Source organism: Prionailurus viverrinus, chromosome A3 (genome assembly GCF_022837055.1).
Source record: "Prionailurus viverrinus isolate Anna chromosome A3, UM_Priviv_1.0, whole genome shotgun sequence".
NCBI classification, from domain to species: domain Eukaryota; kingdom Metazoa; phylum Chordata; class Mammalia; order Carnivora; family Felidae; genus Prionailurus; species Prionailurus viverrinus.
The window spans coordinates 100,399,464-100,421,158 of NC_062563.1; the positions used below are offsets into that span (position 1 = coordinate 100,399,464).

The window sequence follows — 21,695 nt, forward strand, 5'->3', positions numbered from 1 at the left end:
AGGGCGAGCAGGCTGGCGGGGTCCAGGGCTCCGAGGAACCCCAGGCGAGTGTCCGCGGCCAGTCTGTGTGTCCGAAGCTTTCCCGCAGGGGGCAGTGCCGCCCGCCAGCGCGCCGATGCGGTGGGAGGGGTGTGTGGAAGCGGTGAGGAGTTGTGGGGGTTCTTTGGAAGAAAGTTAGGGGATGCTTAGGGGGTGGGAGGGGTGGGGCGGAGGGTGGGGAAGGACTGCCGGGGGTGCGTGGCGAGGCGCAAGGGAGGGGGCCAGGACGAGGCTGGGGGCGCGGGGGTGCGCGCGGCGGGGAGGCGCAGCCCCCGGAAGGTGTGAGTGAGCGGTGTGCGAGGGTGAATGCGAGTGAGTGTGTGCGCGCCGGAGCTCTCTGGGTTCCGCGAGGCGCGCGGGTGTCAGCTTGCAGCCGGGGCTCCTCCCTCCGGCCCCCCTGCCCAGCCCGGCGATCCCTCCTTCCTTCGCCGCTCGCCCCTCCCCGGCGGGCCAGGCGCTGGGACGCCCCGGCGGAGCAGGCGGCGGCGGCGAGTTGGGGAGCCCTGGGCTGGGCGCTGCCGGAGGGGCCCGAGCCGAGCCGCCCCCGCCCCGGCCCGGCCGCGCCGGCCCGCTTCCCGCGGGGCCACGCCCTGTCAAACTTTGTTGCTGCGGCCGCCGCGGCGGCGAGCCGAGCGGGCAGGCGAGCGGGAGGGAGGGAGGGAGGGGCGGGCGCCGGGCCGGGCCGGGCCGGGCGCGGGCGGCGAGGGGCTCGGAGAGCGGCGGCCCCGGCCCGCGGCCCCACCATGCCCCAGCTCGGCGGCGGCGGCGGCGGGGGAGGCGGCGGCGGCGGCGGCGGCTCGGGCGCCGGGGCGGCCGGCGGAGGGGACGACCTCGGGGCGAACGACGAGCTGATCCCCTTCCAAGACGAGGGGGGCGAGGAGCAGGAGCCGAGCAGCGACAGTGCCTCGGCGCAGCGGGACCTGGACGAGGTCAAGTCGTCCCTGGTCAACGAGTCGGAGAACCAGAGCAGCAGCTCGGACTCGGAGGTAAGGAGGCTCCCGGGGCCGACCCCGGGGGACCCCGGCCCCGCGCCCGCTCACCCGCCCTCGCCTTTGTGTCTCCTCCGCAGGCGGAGAGGCGTCCGCAGCCCGCCCGGGACGCCTTCCAGAAGCCGCGGGACTATTTCGCCGAAGGTACGTGCGGGTCTGGGCAGCCCCCACGCGCGGGCCCCGCTGCGCCCAGCGCCTCCGCTCAGGCCGCCCACGGTTCCCCTCGCCCCGTGGCCGTGCCCCTGCTCTCCGTCCCCCGCGGCCACAGCCGTCCTGGAGCGCGGTCCCCGCCCCGGGTCCCCTGCCGCTGCGCTGTCCCGGCGGCCCGGGCCTCACCCCCGCCTCGGTCTCACCCGCAGTGAGAAGGCCCCAGGACGGCGCGTTCTTTAAGGGCCCCCCGTACCCTGGGTACCCGTTCCTGATGATCCCGGACTTGAGCAGTCCGTACCTCTCCAACGGACCCCTGTCTCCGGGAGGAGCGCGCACGGTGAGTGCGGGTCGGGCCGCGCCGGGGCGGGTGGGGGGCCGGGCCGGCGGGATGCGCCCCCGGGCTCGGCGACGGGGTGGGGGATGGGGCCGTCTCGGGAGGATCCTGGGCAGAACGAGTTTGCGGAGTTGAACTATTCTGTGGCTGCCGAGCGTTAGGCTGCGCTGGCCAGTGCTTGCAGGAAAGTAAAGTTCCTTTAAAATTTACCCTTCTACTGGGGAAGAGGCTTTGGGGTCCATTTCTGGGGGTCTTCCCTGGCCTCCAAAATTCTTTGCTGGTAGTAAAGGAGAACTTGGATTTGTGCCCGCTTTTGGACGGGGGTCGGGGGGGGGGGGTGTCTCCCTTTCCTTCCTGGAAATCCGTCAGCTTTCCCTGGCAGTTGGGCAGTGGGCTGGGGGAGCTGGCTTGGCGACGTTGCCCCAGACTCCAGTTTCACTGGGCTGCTGCGAGTTCGTTCCTAAGAAACCCAGTATTCGTGGCGGATTATTCACACCCCCCTCCCTACCCCCAGCCGTCGAGCGGGGGCCTCAACTGTTCTGTGGAGTTTGGGATTTTAAACTCGCCTAGATGATTTCGAGGGTGACCCGAGGCATTCTTCAAGTTGAGGAACTTGGCTTTTTCCCCCTTTGTTGCCGGCTTTTCTCATTTAAAGCGAGCGCTGCGACACTTTAAACCTGTTAATGGGCGCGCATTGTGTGCTGCGCGCTGGCATTTAGAGCCGTGATTAAGCAAATTGACCGGGCCCCAGACGACGTGCAAATGAGGGCGGATTCCATCGCCCCCTCCCTGGCCCTAAACTCGCGCCCCCCGCGTCGCGAGGGGAGCAGCCCTGGGCAGGCAAGGCCTTTGTGTCCCCCGAGCCGCCGCCACCTCACCCCACCCCAGGGCCAGCTGCTCAGGTGCTAGGTCCGATAGCAGATCTTCGGTGAGCACCTACCTACTGAGACTGTGACTGTTGTCGGACTCTTGCGCGCCGCCGTCCCTTGGGCCCCACGAGCACCGTAGTGGTTCTCTTTGCTTGCCAGTGCACGCCAGTTCGTTCTTTTTTCGGGGGCGGGAGGTGTTGGCGCCTCAGGAGCAGGCCTGACAAACTCACTTTATGCTTAAGCTGTCCTTAAATAATGGTCATAATTAAAGGGCCGCCTGAGAAACGCTCTGTACTGAATGGGCGCTCCCTACTGTCATGGTACAGGGTCGATGGAGAGTGGAGGCGCTCTCCTGGCCGGAAGGGATATGGAGTGGAGGTGGGGGGCTCTGACCTGGGGAGAGGGGCGTGGGACCACACACCTTCATCTTTCTAACCGGGAAAGCCCCGCAGCTTTGTCCCTTCTTTGGAGCACCCCGGGAAGTCCTGAATATAAGCTGGATATGGGCGTCTGACTGGTGCCTTTTCTCATTCATATTGAAAGTGGGTAAAGTAAAAAGTTGAGCAAAACAAGCAGCAGCGACTTTGTTTAGGTGTTCACTGATTCTCTTCTTTGTGCACCGATGTAGCTGAGTTCTAAAAGGGTTTTGGAAGCTCAGGTTTGCTAGGGTTCCTGTAACAAAGTCCCATTTTTCCATTTACCATTAGATGTCTAGAGAGAGGAGTCTGGGAGGCATTAAAGAGTCAGCACTGATCCAGGTCCTGGTGCAGACCAAGTCACCAGAAGTGTCCCAAATATGACCAGTTTTTCCCTCAAGCAGGCTGTTCCTTCCACCTACCCGTTTCTCTTTGGGGTGCTTTGACTCTTCCTCTTTGAAGGAGAACTCTGACAACTGCCTGTCTTCATCTGTTGCTCCCCCCACCCCCACCCCAAGAGCCTCCGGGGGACTGGTTTTCTGTTTGTGTCGGTTCCCGTCTTTCCACCATCTTCTACTGCCCTTCTTTCTTTCTTCCATCTTACATGTTCTTTTGCCTCAGAACTTCCACAGGCTGATTTCTTGCTGGTCCTGAGGATTTCTGATTACTAAATCCAGGCCTGCGTGGGAATTTTGGAGCCCTCCTTGGAGAAGCCAACCTTCTCCTCTGCATGTCTCTCTGACTGTCCCTGCTCATTCCTGCAGCTGTTCACTGCCCTGGCCCATGTCACCATCCTTCTTTTAAGCCTCCAGGGACACTCAAGTCCCTGTTGTCGACCTTTCCTAAAGATCTTAGTGTACCCTGTCCCACTCTCCTACATAATCTGGTCTCCCTGGTGAACTTCCCGTATAGAAGTAAGTTCAATCTCCCTGTAGTTTCTGTGCCCCTTCTGTGCCTTTAATTGTGTTAGGCCTGCCTGGTTCAAAATTTATTGATATACTGGGGGAGTTTCCTGCAGTTAGATGAGCTCAATAGAACCTGCTAATTTTGACCCTATCCTTGAACATCATGGGCTTTTCAGAAAGCAAGTGAGGAAACACTTAAGCACTTGATTGTCTGGACTATAGGGTCAAGAGGATACTTTTCCTGTGGATGATTATATTAACGTAATTAATGTGATTTTCACGGTAGGCAAACTATAGGTGCAGACCAAGTGGTCCTCTTTTGGGGTCCAAGCCTGGTAAAATGAATGTACATAGATAAGGGGTAGAAGAGGGGAGAGGGAGGTAACTGAAGCTGGACGCAGAGGGGTGCCTGGAATATATGATCTGCTCTCCCTTTTGGCATCCTGGGTCTTTTTTTGTTTTACTACTAGATTTCACAACCTTAGGCGTTGCTACTCTAAAGCCTCTAAGTAGTACAAAACTGGGTGACTTCAGTTCTCTGCTGTTCTCACACTTTCTGGAAATACCAAGCCACAAGCAAAAGTAGGGGTTGGCTGGAGGTTTTCAGGGTGTTAATTGGCCGTAGGAATAGCAAGCAAGAGGGCTGCCGCACCCTCATGCACTGGCATAATTCCTGCTGGGATGACTGGGGGCTGGCCAGTCCCGCAGTTTGGACTTGTCTTCCCCATGCGTTACCTTTGCCCTCCACTCTGGTTTGGCTGGGAGGCTGGGAAGTGGCCTCTTCCTGAGGCTCTTTAGAGAAGAGGTCCCCTTAGCCTGGGGTGTGTGCCAAGCCTCCAAGCCATGATTCATTCTCCTCTGGAGCCCTGGGGACCCTGTGGCCTATGAAGAGATGAATAACTGCCACAAACCGTCTTTCACTCCCTCCAAAAGCCACCCTGAAATGACACATTCATTCATGAAAAGGCTTCACAAGTTTTCTAAACCACCTTGGTGCTGTTGACTAGTTTTTTTGTTAGGAAAATGTAAGCCAACACAGAGGAAAGTGGATGTCAAAAATAGTGTAAGACTGGGGCGCCTGGGTGGCTCACTGGGTTAAGCATTCGACTTCAGCTCAGGTCATGACCTCTTGGTTCGTGGGTTCGAGCCCCGCGTCGGGCTCTGTGTTGACAGCTCAGAGCCTGGAGCCTGCTTCAGATTCTGTGTCTCCCTCTCTCTCTCAAAAATAAATAAATGTTAAAGAGTTAAAAAAAAATAGTGTAAGACTAATAAGAGCCAAAAAGAAGATGTTGAATGTGATTCGGTGACTTAGCTATGAAATGGTAGAGGGTAGTTTGACCGTGACATGTGTGCTAATGGCATTTTGGAAAAGAACACTTCTGGGTATAGTTGTCAAGGGAGTCTATGGCTTGGGGTTCCAGTTCATGAATTTAAGAACCACTGTCATGCAGCTCAAGCATCGCATTGCTGGCACCTTTCTTGGACACCATTCGACTCAGGCTTCTGTATGAAGTTGTTCTGTTCTCCAAACGTGTGCATGTTTTTCAGTCCTTCCTATCCTGTCGCTTCCCATGGGAGGTCTTGCAAGTATCCTGGATGCTCTGGTTTTCTGCCCAACATGAAGGAACCCAAGCAGAAATCTATGTGTACAGATAGAGAAGTTGTCTGTCTTTAGAAGCTGTGTGTAAAAGCTGATAAGTAAATCTTTTTCTTCTGGAAGATCAGTATAAACATGCTGCTTTTGGTAAAATTCTTTAAAGCCATTTCATCTAAATATAACTTCTGTTCCATGTTTTTCTAAATATAACTCAGGGTTTAATGAGGGTTTTTTTTACATGGAATGAGCTTTTGCAAGGGCCCTGCCTGTGTGGCGGAACTTTTGGCACTTGGATTGCTGGGACAAATGAGCAGTTCGGTGGAGGGGACTTGAACCCTGTCAGTCTTTTTTCTTTGAGTAGGTGGATCTGGCAGGGTTACCTGACTTGCTTTAGTGTTGGAAAGTTATAGGCTGGTCTCATTCTTCATCGATCTCCCTTCTTGGGATTCTTGAGGAGAAAGTAGGCTGGTACACTAACAAAAAGTAACCTTTAACATAGTGTTCCTGCCTTTATAGTGATGTGCAAAGTTACAAAATTGTGACCTAAAGAATGACATAATGATTGACTCACTGGAAGATGCAATAATCCAAATATATATAATGCAGATATCCTACTTATATTCCAATTTATTTATTTTTTAAAAATGTTTCATTTATGTATTTGAGAGCAAGAAAGAGAGGGAGCGTGTGTGCACATGCGAGTCAGGGTAGGGCGGAGAGAGAAGGAGGGAGAGAGAATCCCAAGCAGGCTCCATGCTGTCAGCGCAGAGCCCGACACAGGGCTTGAACCACGAACTGTGAGATCATGACCTGAGCCGAAACCAAGAATTGGATACTTAACCGAGTCACCCAGGTGTCCAATATAGTCATTCCAATTTAGAGTCAACTTTACTTGCCAAACTGGGGAAATTTAGATTGGCATTCTTAAGATTAATTCATAATTCTTCAATTTCATCTGATATTTACTGAGGACCTATCATGGCAGTGGCTCAGGGATATGGGAGATATGATGAAGTAGATCCAGCTTTGCCCTAAAGGGCTTAAAAATTGAAGTAGTGTTGGGGCACCTGGGTGGCTCAGTCGGTGGAGTGTCTGACTTCAGCTCAGGTCATGATCTCACAGTCTGTGAGTTCGAGTCCCGCATCGGGCTCTGTGCTGACAGCTCCGAGCCTGGAGCCTGCTTCAGATTCTGTGCCTCCCTCTCTCTCTGCCCCTCTCCCGCTTATGCTCTCTCTCTGTCTGTCTGTCTCTCTCTCTCTCTCAAAAAGTAAATAAACATCAAAAAAAAAAAATAAGCTTGTTGAAGAAAAGTTGTTTTGGGCTAGTATGATCAAGGAACTTAGGGAGAAGAAATTGTTTGAAACTAGTCCCTGAAGTGCCTGGTTAGCTGAGTTGGTAAAGCATGTGACTCCTTATCTTGGGGTTGTGAGTTCAAGTCCCACACTGGGTGTAGAGATTACTTAAAAAATAAAATCTTTAAAAACAAACAAACAACTAGTCCCTGAAACTCAGTCATTCTTTATTTTATTTTTTTTAATGTTTATTTATTTTTGAGAGAGGGAGAGAGACAGAGCCTGAGCAGATGACAGGGATGCAGAGAGAGAGGGAGACATAGAATCCAAAGCAGGCTCCAGGCTCCGAGCTGTCAGCACAGATCCCGACACGGGGCTTGAACCCATGAGCTGTGAGATCATGACCTGAGCCGAAGTCGGACACTTAACCGACTGAGCCACCCAGGCGCCCCAGTCATTCTTTAATTCAATGTAATTCTTGTTAATTATAAAAAAATTTTAAACATGCAGGAGTGAGAAGTGTTAAGTCTTCCTTCACCCCAATCATGAGGTGGAAGCCAGCACTGGGAGAGCAAAGGCAAAAAGTTCAGGAGTGTCTGGGGTAATACAAGTTACTCCATTTGGCTGCATGATGAGGGGCCAGGGCATGGGATGCCTTGAATGTCATGCAAGAATCTGGGCTTACTCAGGAAGTGGCTGAGAACCATAGAAAATTACACTGGGAAGTGATGTGGCTAGTACGTTTGCCTAGACTATAGTGATTGGAGGGAGAAGATCTGAAAGGAGCTACAAGGGTTAGGAGACTCACAGGAGTCTGGGGTGATGTGAAAAGTGCTCCCAAGAGTAACTGGATGGAGAGGAAGGGTAGGATGGGAGAGACTGGAATGGTGACTTGAATTTATGCGGGGAGGGGAAGTAACCTAAGGCAGAAAGTGGCTGATGTCACACTTAACTCTTGATGTCTGAGCCTCGGTGCCTCCGAGGGAATGACTTCTTCCATGTGGGACCCTGGTGTGCCATCTTTGCCCCCCCCCCCCCCCCCCCCCGAACGGATGCTCATTGACTACTCTGGGAACAGCAGAACTCACAGGCTGCGAGGGTCTTTTCATTTGGAGGAACTGCTAAGTTTCATTGGAGACACCTGGGGTGTGAGCAGGTGATGCGTGGATAGATGAAACTGCAGATCGGGATGATGCAAGCGAGCCAGAGAAGAAGGGACAGGCTGCTCCGAGCAGAGAAAGAAGTTCCTGAGGCAGGATGGAAAGGAGCTTTTGCCAAGGTAAGAGGAGCGCCCAGGTCCTGTGACATTATGGAAGCTGGTCCTCACTGTCAGATGCCACAGAGAGAGGAGACAAGAAGATGGTGGAATGAAGAGGAGCTTTGGGAATTTAGCAACAGGAAGCTGTTGGTGCCCACTGAGACCAGCAGTTCAGGCAACGGGAGTGATGAAGCCGGGGAGGCAGAGGTACTAGCTCAGCACTTCCCAGTCGGGTGCCCGGGTGCTGTGTTGTGGACTGGTCCCAGGTAGTGGCCCGTCCCTCACTTAGCCGGAACCCCAGACCAGACTTCCCTCTCTACCCCTGTGTACCTTACACATTTCCTGTCTACTGTCACCTGGACAACCCATTTAAGATGTTTGGCTATGGCAAGTAGAGGGAAGGGAAGAGCCGCGGGCCTTGGAGAGGGTGTGTTTGGGATGCTGGCGTGGGAGCCTGTTCATAGGGCAGTGGGCTAGGGTGGAAGATGAATGGAGAAGATGAGGGGGAAGGGGAAATGAGAATGGAACTGGGAAGAAGGCAGTCTTCTTTCATGGATGGAGGACGCTCAGCAGTAGATGTCCTTCCAGTTTTACAGACTCGCCCAAGAGTTGAAGATGGGGATGTATGTGCAGAGGTGGAGCTGGTCGAAATTGAGGGGCAGTTCCTTGGATGGTTGGATGGCTTTGTGTCCTCAAATCAGGGCAGGGTGGCTGGAGCGGGAGTCTTGGACATGTCGTCAGTAGGGGCCCTTCCTCTTCACCCCACTATAAAACCAAAAACGTTGGGAACCTTCTAGCTACATGTTAAATGATGAACCTTTGGGCATTGATTGGAAGATAGGACCCACCTGGTAAGTGTTTCCTCTTTTTAATGTCTGGGGCTGGCTGATTTTGAAGGATGATAAAGGTGGAATCAAAATACAACTCCTTTGCTGTCAGGAGCAGATACTGAGGTATGATAAATAATTGGGGCTGGAAAAGGACTGACTGCTTAAAAGCTTATAGAAAACTGCCCCCAATTGGCTAACCTGATCATGTATTTTAGGAGGAGGTTTTTAAATGTCTCACATGTTTATTATTATTTTTTAATGTTGATTTATTTTTGAGAGAGAGAGAGGGAGAGGGGCAGAGAGAGAGGGAAAGAGAGCATCCCAAGCAGGCTCCGCACTGTCAGTGCAGAGCCCAATGTGGGGCTCGATCTCACGAATCAAGATGAGATCATGACGTGAGCCGAAGTCAAGAGTCAGACGCTTAACCGACTGAGCCACCCAGGTGCCCCATTATATGTTCCATGTTTTATTGTTTTCTCCCAAACTGGATTGGATTTAAGGGACAGTGATATAAATGCAATTTCCCAACCCTCGGCATTCGGGGATGAAGGGAACACAGGGAAGTAAAGGGGGCTTGCCTTTTCCTCTCTACCACATGTGCTACTTAGTGAACAGCTCTGGGATGCTGTACAGTTTCTTTCTTAGACTCATAAGTTGTTAGAATGCTCTGAGTTAGCTCAGTTGATAGATACCTTTAAGGTTCTAAAATAAATTTCAGAATCTTAAATTTTTTCTTTTCATTATGTATGTAGCCTACAGATTTTCATGGGAAGATGAACAGTTTGTTTAGAAATACATTTCAGAGTTTGAAAATAAAATCCTACAAATGTCTTCCTAAACATGGCCCTTTTCAGGACCTTTTGTGGAAGTGATAAGGGGTGCTAACTTTAGTTATCTGGAGTCCTCAGGACAGGAAATGAACTCCCATTCATGCTTTCAAACTGTGCTATAGCATTTTGAAGTTGTTTTGTTGTTGTTGTTGTTATTTATTTATTTTGAGAGTGAAAGAGTGTGTGTGTGAGCAGGGGAGAGGGGCAGAGGGAGAGAGAAATCCCAAGCAGGCTCCACACTCAGCACAGAGCCCAGCATGGGGCTCGATCTCATGACCCTGGGATCATGCTCTGAGCCAAAATCAGGAGTCGGACGCTTAACCAACTGAGCCACCCATACGCCCCAGAACTATAGCATTTTAGAACTCTGTCTCATTCAAGAGGAACAAGGCACCAAGTGTTCACCATAATTGTGGAAGGTAACCATAAAATAAATATAAACAAAGAATTCCCAAAAGAAGAAACTACAAATGACCACCACATATGTGAAACTGTGTTCAACCTCCCAGGTAGTCAAACAATGCTAGAAAAGAAAAGAATCTTTTTTGTTTTATTTTGTTTTGGTTTTTTGGCCCACCAAATTACCAGAGATTTTGTCTTAATGAGATTTTTAAGTGCTGGCAAATGTACGGTAAAGTGGGTGCTCTCATTTGCTCTTCCTGAGGGGCGTTAAGAGCTCCACCCCATTTGGAAAGCGCTTGGCAGTAGCTGCTAAAACCTTAATATTTCTCATAGCTTCTGACCTGCTATGAAATAGATACTTATTCCTATTTTGCTGCTGTGCAGGCAGATTAGTAGAGGTCAAGTATCTTGTTCAAGGTCATGCTACTGATAATCGACCGGTGCAAAGATTTGAACTTGGTTGTGAGTTTAAAGTCTAGGTGTTCCCCGTTCCACCCTTGTGACTTTACCCACAGGCCTGATGTAACTAACTCCTCCTCTTGGGAGGACAGCTGACCTTTGTTTCGCAGTTCAGAAATCCTGATGTGAGTTACCAGTTGGGGTGGAGGGTGGCACATTTGTTCCGACTTTATGAACCAGACCTGGGAATGTGCCTTCCCAAATAGACCGTGTGTGAGTGAGTGGCTGGGGTTTGAGTTGTTCTATCACGACTGTGCTCCGGAAGACTTAAATAACCTTTAATGGGTGGCCCCCAGAGCTTTACCACCACTCATTACCCTCTTTGGGAGAAAAAAGTGGTTATCTACTAACATTGGAACTGTTTTGAACTTGGGACAGTTTTTCCTTGTTGAAGTGGGCGAGGGTTGGAAGATTACACAGTGTGTCTTTGGTGTGGAAGAAGGGGGAGGCATAAACGTGCTTGCTACCCCTGCCACTTGGATTACAACATAGTTTGGTTAATAAACCGAGCTCTGGTGAACCGAGTATGCAAATATTATTTCCCTGTTATTTATTTTATAAAATACTGTATAAATTGGTTGCCTTTTTAAAGCTAAGTTAAAAATCAGTCCCAGTCATTTATAACTATTACAGTAAATTTGAGTATTAAAGAAATAAATAACTAAACATTTACACAGAATTATTTTAAGAATTACAGAGAATGTATTAGTCTCCTCCTTACTCCCCTTTCTGTGTGTGTGTGTGTGTGTGTGTGTGTGTGTGTGTGTAAGATGGTTTGACATCAGGATTCAGGTAATTCAGTGCTTTTTCTTTCACTTCCCAAATTATCTTTCAGGTGGTTTCTTTTTGAAAACAATAGCATGGTGGAAAGATTAATTAGAAGGGCTTCTGAGTATGGTTGATAGAAGCTGGGGAGGCACTTGGGGTCCTAAGTAAGCCCTTCTTGAGATCTGGCTATTGCAAGACACTATATCTTAGTGAGATAAATGTCTTAAACCTCATACAGTGAATGGGGTCATTATTTGTAGGAACGTCTATAAAAAAATGTGTGGAAAACAAAAAAGCATAAATATGAGAGATAGAAACTGTGATTAAAAAATTTTTAAAAATAGTTGGATCTAGGGCTGCCCGGCTGGCTCAGTGAGTGGAGCATGTGATTCTTGGTCTCAGGGTTGTGAGTTCAAGCTCCATACTGGGCATAGAGCTTACTTTAAAAAAAAAAAAAAAAAAGATGAGGAAGAAATGAGGAAGAAAAAAGAAGTAGGAATCAATGGTGTGAAAAGCAGATCAGTTTACAAGTCCATATTTGTTGGCAGTAGTGATTTCTGATGTTTGGGACTACATTCTTCTCCATAAATTGCAAAAAGTGTACATTGGGGTCACTAAGGTCAGATTTATAACGCATACCTGCTAGGGTGGGTTGGGTGTTCTTCCCTCAGGTTCCTCTGCAAGGACCCTCTGCCTGGGTACCCTGTAGCCCTCTGAGCTGGAAGGGAGCATCCGGCCCGGCCCACCCCACCCATGAGGAGCATAAGCTCAGGATGATCGTGAACTTGCCTGGATCAAACAGTTAGGAAGAATGGAAGCAGGACTAGGATTTGCTCAGCTGCATCACTGGGCTTTACTTTCTCCACTGCTCCCAGGGGTCTACAGCAAGCCCTGCAGAAAGCAGTGCTACAAGGAAAGTACACCTCAAAATACTTCTTTATTAAACTGTAACACCTGACTCATGAAAAGTGACTTACAGGGGCACCTGGGTGGCTCATCGGTTGGGTGTCCAACTTCAGCTCAGGTCAGGATCTTGCAGTTCATGAGTTCGAGCCCTGTGTTAGGCTGTGTGCTGACAGCTCAGAATCTGGAACCTGCTTCGGATTCTGTGTTTCCCTCTCTCTCTGCCCCTCCCCCGCTTGCATTCTGTCTCCATCTCTCTCTCTCTCTCTCTCTCTCTCTCTCTCTCAAAAATTAAAACATTAAAAAAATTAAAAAAAAAGTGACTCACAGACATTTGTTGAATGTTGACAGCATGAATATTTAACATCAACATTTAAAAAAAACAGCCCTATAAGCACCTGCAGTGTTCCAGGGCACTATGTCACACTGTTTACAACTGTTACCACATGGGACACTTGCGTGACTACTACCGGAAGCTCTCTTTTATCCCTGAGTAAGCTGCGATAGAGCCTAAGTGCAGGGCCAGGATCACCTGTGTGGGAAGTGTTAGGGCCATCATTCCAGCCACAGTCCAAGACTGTCCCTGTACTGAGAGTTGGCAACCAAGTTAATGTGAAAATGCGATTTGGAACAATTCACAAAGCAGTAGTGCGTACAAGTAAGAGATGAGCGAGGAGTAACATCTCTGCATTTGTTCCTTTCGGTGTCATTTCCAGCCCTATCACAGAGGAGGCACTTTTAATCCCTGCTTCTGCCTGGGATAGTCAGAACTTTAATGGCTGGTCTCTTTACAGTTTCAGAGATGGAGTTCATTGTTGTCTCCATCTTTCTTTGCCTTGCTGTGCACTGCAGCTTTGCTTAATCTATTCCCTCCAATCCCCCTTGTGTTTTTCTTCTCATATCTTGAGGCAGTAAACTTGGTTCCTTAGATACCATATATGTAAGATCGTCATGTGCATCTGTTGACTTGGTCTGTGGTCTGTTGTCTGCTTCCTACTCCTGACCAGCCCCACTTTCTTGCACATGTATGCATTTTTTCTTTCTTTCTTTCTTTCTTTCTTTCTTTCTTTCTCTTTTTTTTTTTTTTTAAGATTTTATTTTCAAGCAGCCTCTACACCCAACGTGGGACTCAAACCCACAACCATGAGATGAAGAGTCACACGCTCCACCACCAACTGAGCCAGCCAGGCACCCCAGAGTATGATTTTCTGTGTATATTGGATAGAGTCTTTGCTTATCTATTTAACTGTTTTCCAGGAGGAATCCATGGAGGAGAGGTAGAGCATTAGAGCAGGAGTGTTAAAGATATGTGACACGAAAACACTTGACACCATAAGCTTTTGTGTTGTAAAATGCTTGTCAGGGAGATGCTGGTGCTGAAGCTTGGAAAGGCATCATGATAGCAGGGGTGTTCCCAGACCCTCCTAAGGAGAGTTAATGCAGGGAGGGGCTGGGATGGTAAGAGCACCTGGAGTTTGGGAAAGCCTCTTAATAAGCAGTTGCTTTTGCTTGACATTGAAAGAGGAGAGAGGAACTTGTGTGGAGGGCAGTGCAAGGCCTGAGGGGTAGAGGAGCAAACTGACAGGCCTCTCCTTTTCCCTCTGGGAGGCAATCTGGCTAAAGGGTCTGAGTCTTGAGTCTTGGCCTTGAATCTCAGCCCAGCCATGGTCTGGCTCTGTGCCCCTGTGGCCCTAGGGCACTCTTTGGCAAAATGGGGATAATGGTGTATTTGAAGGTTACTGGATTAAAATTTTGGCTAAATAGACTGCATTTTAAAACCAGGGTTTGTACAAGGCTAAAACTAAATGCATCATAGAATCTCTGGGATATAAAAAGAAATGACTAATGTCATCAGAATAATTTATAGTATTATTACAACTTTATTAAGATGTTTAGCGGCCAAGACTTTTAGTCAATATCTTAATAAGTGGATGTTTTCTTGCACTATTTTAAAATATTTTTTTAAAGTTTATTTATTTATTTATTTAGAAAGAGAGAGCACGAGGGAGAGAGAATCCCAAACAGGCTCTGTGCTGTGAGCGTGAAGCCTGATGCAGGGCTCTATCCCACTATTGAACCACCCAGGCATCCCTTGAAATATTTTTATAGGAAATGCTCAAATGGTATAGTCATGGGAGAACCAGGAATGCTTAAACAAAAGTAATTAGCACATCAACTTTCAGTACTTAATGCAGATTTTGGGCTTACATGGTTATCAATTGCCTTTGGAAAGAGTTACATATTACTGTAACAATTGCCAGTTTATGTGAATTATTAATTAGTTGTCAACAGAATGATATATACAATTAGTTCATGTATATGGAGTATATATGTTAATTAATTTTAACTTTTTATTTTGAGATAATTTCAGACACAGAGAAAGTACAAGATAGTATGAGGAATTCCCATGTGTTTTCCTCTAGATTTCACCAAATGTTAACATTTGCTACGTTTTATTTATCTTTCTTTCTATAACTTTTTCTTTGAACCATTTGAGAGTAAGTTGCAAATACAATGCTCCTTTACCCCTAGGCAACTTCATGTATAGGTCTAAAAACGGATAACCATTACCACAATATAGTTATCAAAATCAGGAAATTTTGTCCTACTGTCTCATCTATAGACCTTATTCCAATTTTGCCGGTTGTCTTCGCAATGTCTTTTCTAGCAAAAGAAAATATTTAAAAGAATTTGGGGGCACCTGGCTGGCTCAATGGGTGGAGCATTTGACTCTTGATCTTGGGGTTGTGAGTTCAAGACCCATGTTGGGTGTAGAGATTACTTAAGAATAAAATCTTAGGGGTGACCAGATGGCTCAGTCAATTAAGCATCCGACTCTTGATTTTGGCTCAGGTCATGATCTTGTGGTTCGTGGGAAGTAGCCCCTGGTCATATTGGGATTCTTTTTTTCCCTCTCTCTCTGCTCCTTCCCTGCTCTCTCTTTCTCTCTCTCAAAGTAAATAAATAAACATTTAAAAATAATAATAAATCCTTAAAAAAAAATTGGGGGATGAGGTGTCCAGAATGAGCCAAGGTCATGTGGTATACTTGGTTGTGTGTCTTTAGACTCCTTCAATCTAGAACAGCTCTTCAGTCTGTTTTGTGTCTCTCGTGTTCTTGACTTTTGGAGATTACAAGCCATTTATTTTGTAAAAGGACCTTGAATTCTGCTTTTCTTCAGATGTTTCTTCACGAGTAGTTTCAGGTTGTATATTTTGGGCATGAACCCTATGTAGTTGATAGCATGCCCTTCTCGGTGCTTCTCCTCATGAGACACCATCTATTTTTCCCACTACAGTTGATGTTTCTTATGATCACTTGGTAAAAATTATGTCTGCCAGGTTTCTCCAAGGAAGTTACTATTTCTCCTCTTTGTAATTAGTAAGTGTCTTGCGGGAAGATAACTTCGTGACTATGTAAATAGCCCGTTTCTCATCAAACTTTCATCCATCGTTTTTAATATCCATTGGTGTTTCTTGCCAGAAATAATTATTACTCTGGTAGTGGCCAAATTGATGGTCACATTTTGAACGTTTGACATTGTCGTGGGAGAATAGTAATTTCACAGCTCTGTAAGTGCCTGGATTGTTTCTGTGTTGCTGTACAGCATATTTGTGAATTCACGGTTTTGAAATCTTGTGAAATATTGAGGTAGCAACAGTGACATTCTTCTCTACATTCTTCATAGGAAGTAAAGAACTTCCTAATTAGATTTTTAGGTTTTTATCTGATGAGTCCTATGGAGTTTTCTCACAGTCTGGATTTTGTTAAATGCAACCCCATGATATCCTATAACATGTTTTTCTGTCCTTTGTAATTCCTGAAAATTGTTAGCCGGATTTAGATTTTTGTTTTAAAGTGAATTGGTTTTATTGTTGAATTGAATTATTTATTTAGTGATTTTTGATTCAGGCAGCATCCCATCCAGCAAGTAGAGGGGAGTTGCCTAGATTTAGATTCTTGATCTGGATTTCTCTCTCTTTTTCTCCTTTTTAATTTGCAAGTCTTTTTCATAGATGTTGTCCTTATATCATGAGACACTTAATGTCTGGTTGTCTCTCTGTGAAATTAGCAGCCACCGATGATCAGTCACGTCCATTATTACTTCATTAGCAGTTTTGAAATGGTTATAGTCTGTTTGTGTCATTCCTTGTTCATCTGTCAGCTATAGTATTTAAAAAAATTTTTTAAGTGTTTTATTTATTTTTGAGAGAGATGGTGGGGAGGGGCAGAGAGAGAGAGAGAGGGAGACAGAGGATCCAAAATGGTTCTGCGCTAATGGCAGAGAGCCTGATGTGGGGGTTGGAACCCACAAACTGTGAGGTCATGACCTGAGCCAAAGTCAGATATTCAACTGGTTGAGCCACCCAGGTGCCCCTCAGCTATACTGTTTTTTAATAGAGGAACTATCTCCGGGGGCACCTGGATGGCTCAGTCGGTTGAGCATCCAACTTCAGCTCAGGTCATGATCTCACAGTCCATAAGTTCAAGCCCTGCGTCAGGCTCTGTGCTGACAGCTTGGAGCCTGGAGCCTGCTTCCGATTCTGTCTCCCTCTCTCTCTTCCCCTAACCCACTCACATTCTGTCTCTGTCTGTCTCAAAAATAAACATTAAAAAAAAAGAGAAACTATCCCTTATAAACTATCCCTTATAAACTATTATAAACTATAAGTTATCCCTTATAACTTAGATCAAAGGTCAGCAAACTAAGGTTTACAGTCTAAATCCAGCCTGCTACTTATTTTTGTAAATAAAGTTTTATTAGAACACAGCCATGCTCATTTGTTTGTATATTGTCTATGACTGCTTTTCAATACAAGGGCTTAGGGGTGTAGTCGCCACTGAGACCATATGCAGCCCACAGAACTGAAAAGATCTATATAGCCCATTGTAGAAAAAGTGTGCTGATCCCTATAGGTCATAAGGGGAAAGCAATTTACTGCTTCATTCTTTCCCTTTCTTTACTAGTTTTCCATTTGGTTTCTTATTACCTGCAAAGGTGACCAATGAAGTTATTTTTTAAAATATTATGAACTCATGGATTTCAACCTATTTCATGTATTTCAATCCATTTATAAATATTATTTTTATTGACTTCAAATTGTTCCATCTTTACCTGGTGGGAGCCTCTTCAGGTTGGCTCCAGAGTCCTTTGGATACAATTCTAGTGGTCTTTGATGTTTCCCTGTTTAGTGTTATGGCAGGATGTTGCAGGTTCGTCTTGCACATTTCCCATCCCAGACCAGCTATTTCTAGAAGGAGCTCTGATTCCTTGTAGTGAAATATGTTGTTTAGACACCATAGTATGAATGCTAAGGGTGCTTATAGGTTCATTTTTTTTTAAGTTTATTTATTTTAAGAGAGAGAGAGAGAGAGAAAGAGAGAAAATCCCAAGCAGGCACCATACTGTCACTACAGAGCTTGACTTGGGGCTCGATCTCACGAACTGTGCATCATGATCTGGGTGGAGATCAAGAGTCGAATGCCTTACCAGCTGTGCTACCCAGGTGCCCTTAAGGGTGCACATATAATTTCTGAACGTTATTCTACTTAAACTTTTTTTTTTTAAGTAGGCTAATGCAGGTCTTCAACTCAAGACTCTGAGATCAAGACCTTAGCTGATATCAAGAGTCGGATACTTAACTGACTGAGCCACCCAGGTGCCCCCCTCCTTTTATAAAATTCTTAAAAAATTTTTTTGAATGTTTATTTATTTTTGAGAGAGAGAGAGAGAGAGAGTGTGTTTGTGTGCATGAGCGGGGGAGGAGCAGAGAGAGAGGGAGATACAGAATCCAAAACCGGCTCCAGGCCCTGAACTGTCAGTACAGAGCCTGGTAGAGGGCTTGAACCCATGAGCTGGGAGATCATGACCTGAGCTGAAGTCGGATGCTTAACTGACTGAGCCACCCAGGCACCCCTAAACTCTCTTTTTTTTTTTGAAGTTATTCTGTTTAATGTTACAAGCACACCAAGCAATTCCATAGAGTTTAGAAGTAGAATGCCTATTGTAATTTAAAAACATTTATACGCACTTGTTCGAAAAGTATATACTGTTCTTTTTAAAAAAAAATTTTTTTAAGTTTATTTATTTTGAGAGAGAGAAAAAGAGAGAGAGCAGAGGAGGGGCAGAGAGAGTGAGAGAAAGAGCCTGAATAGGGGCTTGAACCCATGAACCGTGAGATCATGACCTGAGCTGAAATCAAAAGTCGGACACTTAATCAACTGAGCCACCCAGGCACCCCTACTGTTCTCTTTTTTAATGTAATCTTAATGTTAGTAATGCAGTTAATTAATCCTACTTAATAATTGTAGGTGTACATTGTAATTGTTTTCTGTAAAAGATTAATATGTTTCATGCTTATATTTTATTCTTTCAATAAAAAATAACATAATTCTGCCAACAGATAACGTTTCAAGAGATAAAGCTCATAAGGAGATTTCCACTAAACTAAACCTGTTTTTTGAAAGGGCATGTTCAGGGGCGTCTGGGTGGCGCAGTCGGTTAAGCGTCCAACTTCAGCCAGGTCACGATCTCGCGGTCTGCGAGTTCGAGCCCCGCGTCAGGCTCTGGGCTGATGGCTCAGAGCCTGGAGCCTGTTTCCGATTCTGTGTCTCCCTCTCTCTCTGCCCCTCCCCCGTTCATGCTCTGTCTCTCTCTGTCCCAAAAATAAATAAACGTTGAAAGGGCATGTTCAGATAATGATGACGAATCCAAACATGCTTCATTTTTTTATTTTTCACCTTGTTACATTACTTAAATATGTTGGTCACCCCTGTCACCACATGATCATTGATCAGGCAGAAGTTCACCCTTCTGAAGATTGAAGCTGAAGCTAAGTAACATTTCCATTGAATGCTGAGGCCAAGGCCGTATTTTGATATATTCCTAGGACCTACCTCATAGTTGCAAAGATTAATTAAGTTGTACACAAGCATGGAGAACAGTAGTCTGGTACAATAAGGGCTTTGTTAAGGTAAACTCATTATTAGCATTAGCAGTTCTGAGATATTGTTAAAAACAACAACAACAACAAAACCACAAACTTTTTTTAAAAGTAAACTTTATGCCCAGCGCAGGGCTTGAACTCACGACCCTGAGATCAAGACCTGAGCTGAGATCAAGAGTCGGATGCTTAACCGACTGAGTCACTCAGGTGCCCATTAGCTCCTATAAAATTTAGTCTTTTTTAAAAATTTTTTTTTTCAACGTTTATTTATTTTTGGGACAGAGAGAGACAGAGCATGAACGGGGGAGGGGCAGAGAGAGAGGGAGACACAGAATCGGAAACAGGCTCCAGGCTCTGAGCCATCAGCCCAGAGCCCGACGCGGGGCTCGAACTCACGGACCGCGAGATCGTGACCTGGCTGAAGTCAGACGCTTAACCGACTGCGCCACCCAGGCGCCCCTAAAATTTAGTCTTTATACCACACCATTCGTTGGGCACTTACTGATACTCAGTTTTGGATTGCTACTTTTCTAGAATCCATATTCTTATGCACCCTGGCTGTCCTCTGTCCCTTTTGATCATTGTCACCCCTAGCACAGTACCTTGTATACAAAATTTGCACATGTGTATTTGTTATTTATTTACATTTCCTTCTTTATGCATCATGTATAATAAACAGCAAAATCTGTCTTCCTCCCGGACATTTTAGGCTAACAAGGGCAATCTTTGTTCACGTCTGGCATCTTTCAGGGTTTAATCTTTGTAAAGTTGATCATTGGTGGTTGATCATTTTTACTTTACTTTTTTGAAAGTTTTCTCAATTCACCCAGTACTGAGGCTGTACATACATCTTTTCAAAAATAAAGCAGATGTCTGTGCTGGAGGTAGACCTTTGAATCTGGCCTGCTGGTTTCTAGCTGTGGGTTTTCCTTCATCTGTGATACTGGGAGTGTGTCAGCAGTTGTGGAAGCCATATGTTTTTATAGGTCTGTGCCAAGGAAAATACTTTAGAATTACATTAGCAACTCCAAGGTATTTTGGCTGTTCTGAGAGGACACATAGTTTTCCAGTTCTATGAACAAGAGCTTTTGTTTTATACGGAAGGTTCTTGTAGGCTATGAGAACAATAGTGCCTCTATCAGCATTTCCCAGAGTAACATCCTTGGGATGTTAATAGGTAGGGCATGCTCAGCCTTATTTCTGCAGGACTTCTTGGGCCTTTAACATGCTGGTGTATACCATGAATCTCTTTATTTTTATTTATTTATTTTTAATTTTTTTTAATTTTTGAGAGAGAGAGAGAGCATGAGCTGGGAAGGTTCAGAGAGAGGGGGAGACACAGAATATGAAGCAAGCTCCAGGCTCTGAGCTGTCAGCACAGAGCCGGACATGGGGCTTGAACCCACGGACTGCGAGATCATGACCCGAGCCAAAGTCAGACGCCCAACCCACTGAGCCACCCAGGCACCCCTACCATGAGTCTCTAACAGGGGAGTGTATTATGCAGGATTCCTCCAGCCTTGTGTTTGGAATACTACACTCCCCCTCCCCCCACAAGCGTAAGTCTCCCCTCCTGCTCTCTGCCTCCCAGACTCAGATGTGGTTCCTTGCTGCATGTTTTCAACTCCCTGTGTATGAGCTCCCTTTACTGTTGGTAAATAGGTGGCCTAGTAATTATCTGATACTTGTCTCTGTATCCTAAACTTACTGAAGTCAGGGAGTGGCTCTGTTTTGTTCTTCATTGTAGTTATAGCACCAAGCATTTAGAAAACCCTCAATAAGTATTTGTTAGATGGGGGTACCTGGGTGGCTCAGTCGGTGAAGCGTCCAACTCTTGATTTTGCGCTCTGCACTGCGGAGCCTGCTTTGGATTCTCTCTCTCTTCTCTCTGCCCCTCCCCTCTCATTCTCTCTCTCTCTCTCTCTCAAAATAAATAAATAAACTGAAAAAAGTATTTGTTGGATGGATGAAGGAACCACAGAATCCTTCATTTCCGTGTGGCATCTCCTGGGACTGGTGTTCCACAGAACCCATTTTAGGAACCCTGGATGGGTCTGTGCTATCATTATATTCTTGGTACTTCATTTTCAGTGTGAATAACTGGAATTCTGCAGTTCTTCATAATTCTACCTAATTTACTCAGCGCACTCAGCTAGCAGGGAACTGTCAGCGTATTTAAAGTTACGAGGCTCCTTGGGGCGCCTGGGTGGCTCAGTCGGTTGAGCGTCCGACTTCGGCTCAGGTCACGATCTCAAGGTCCGTGAGTTCGAGCCCTGCGTCAGGCTCTGGGCTGATGGCTCAGAGCCTGGAGCCTGCTTCCGATTCTGTGTCTCCCTCTCTCTCTGCCCCTCCCCCGTTCATGCTCTGTCTCTCTCTGTCTCAAAAATAAATAAATGTTAAAAAAAAAAAATTAAAAAAAAAATAAAGTTACGAGGCTCCATACCTGGAATAGCTTGTCTCCGTGGCGCAGAAGTGAGTCCGCCAGGAGCGGGTCCTTAGTTTCCTGATACCTGTCTCAGGGCCCATTACCCACTTGCCCGGCTGCAGCCCTATTCTAACAGTGTTCGTTACATAAATAGGAACTAGTGTTTCAGATTGTTAGGGGAGGGTGAAATCAGATGCCCCTTTGTACACTAATTAATGCGGGCAGAACAAGGTCCAGCTTGGTTTTCAAGTTCAAGTTTGGCTTATACGTGGTCCGGGGTGA

At 46.6% G+C, this 21,695-nt stretch overlaps 1 protein-coding gene across 2 annotated transcripts in view; it reads left to right on the forward strand.

Moving 5' to 3' along the window:
• Window positions 1-782: 782 nt before the first annotated feature.
• Window positions 783-21,695, forward strand: part of TCF7L1 (transcription factor 7 like 1) — a 158,882-nt gene continuing 137,969 nt past the window's right edge. For both annotated transcript variants that reach the window (XM_047853063.1, XM_047853064.1), the window contains exons 1-3: window positions 783-1,025; window positions 1,109-1,172; window positions 1,388-1,515. In XM_047853063.1, coding sequence (XP_047709019.1) covers window positions 783-1,025; window positions 1,109-1,172; window positions 1,388-1,515 — 435 coding nt within the window. The remainder of the gene's footprint in view (window positions 1,026-1,108; window positions 1,173-1,387; window positions 1,516-21,695) is intronic.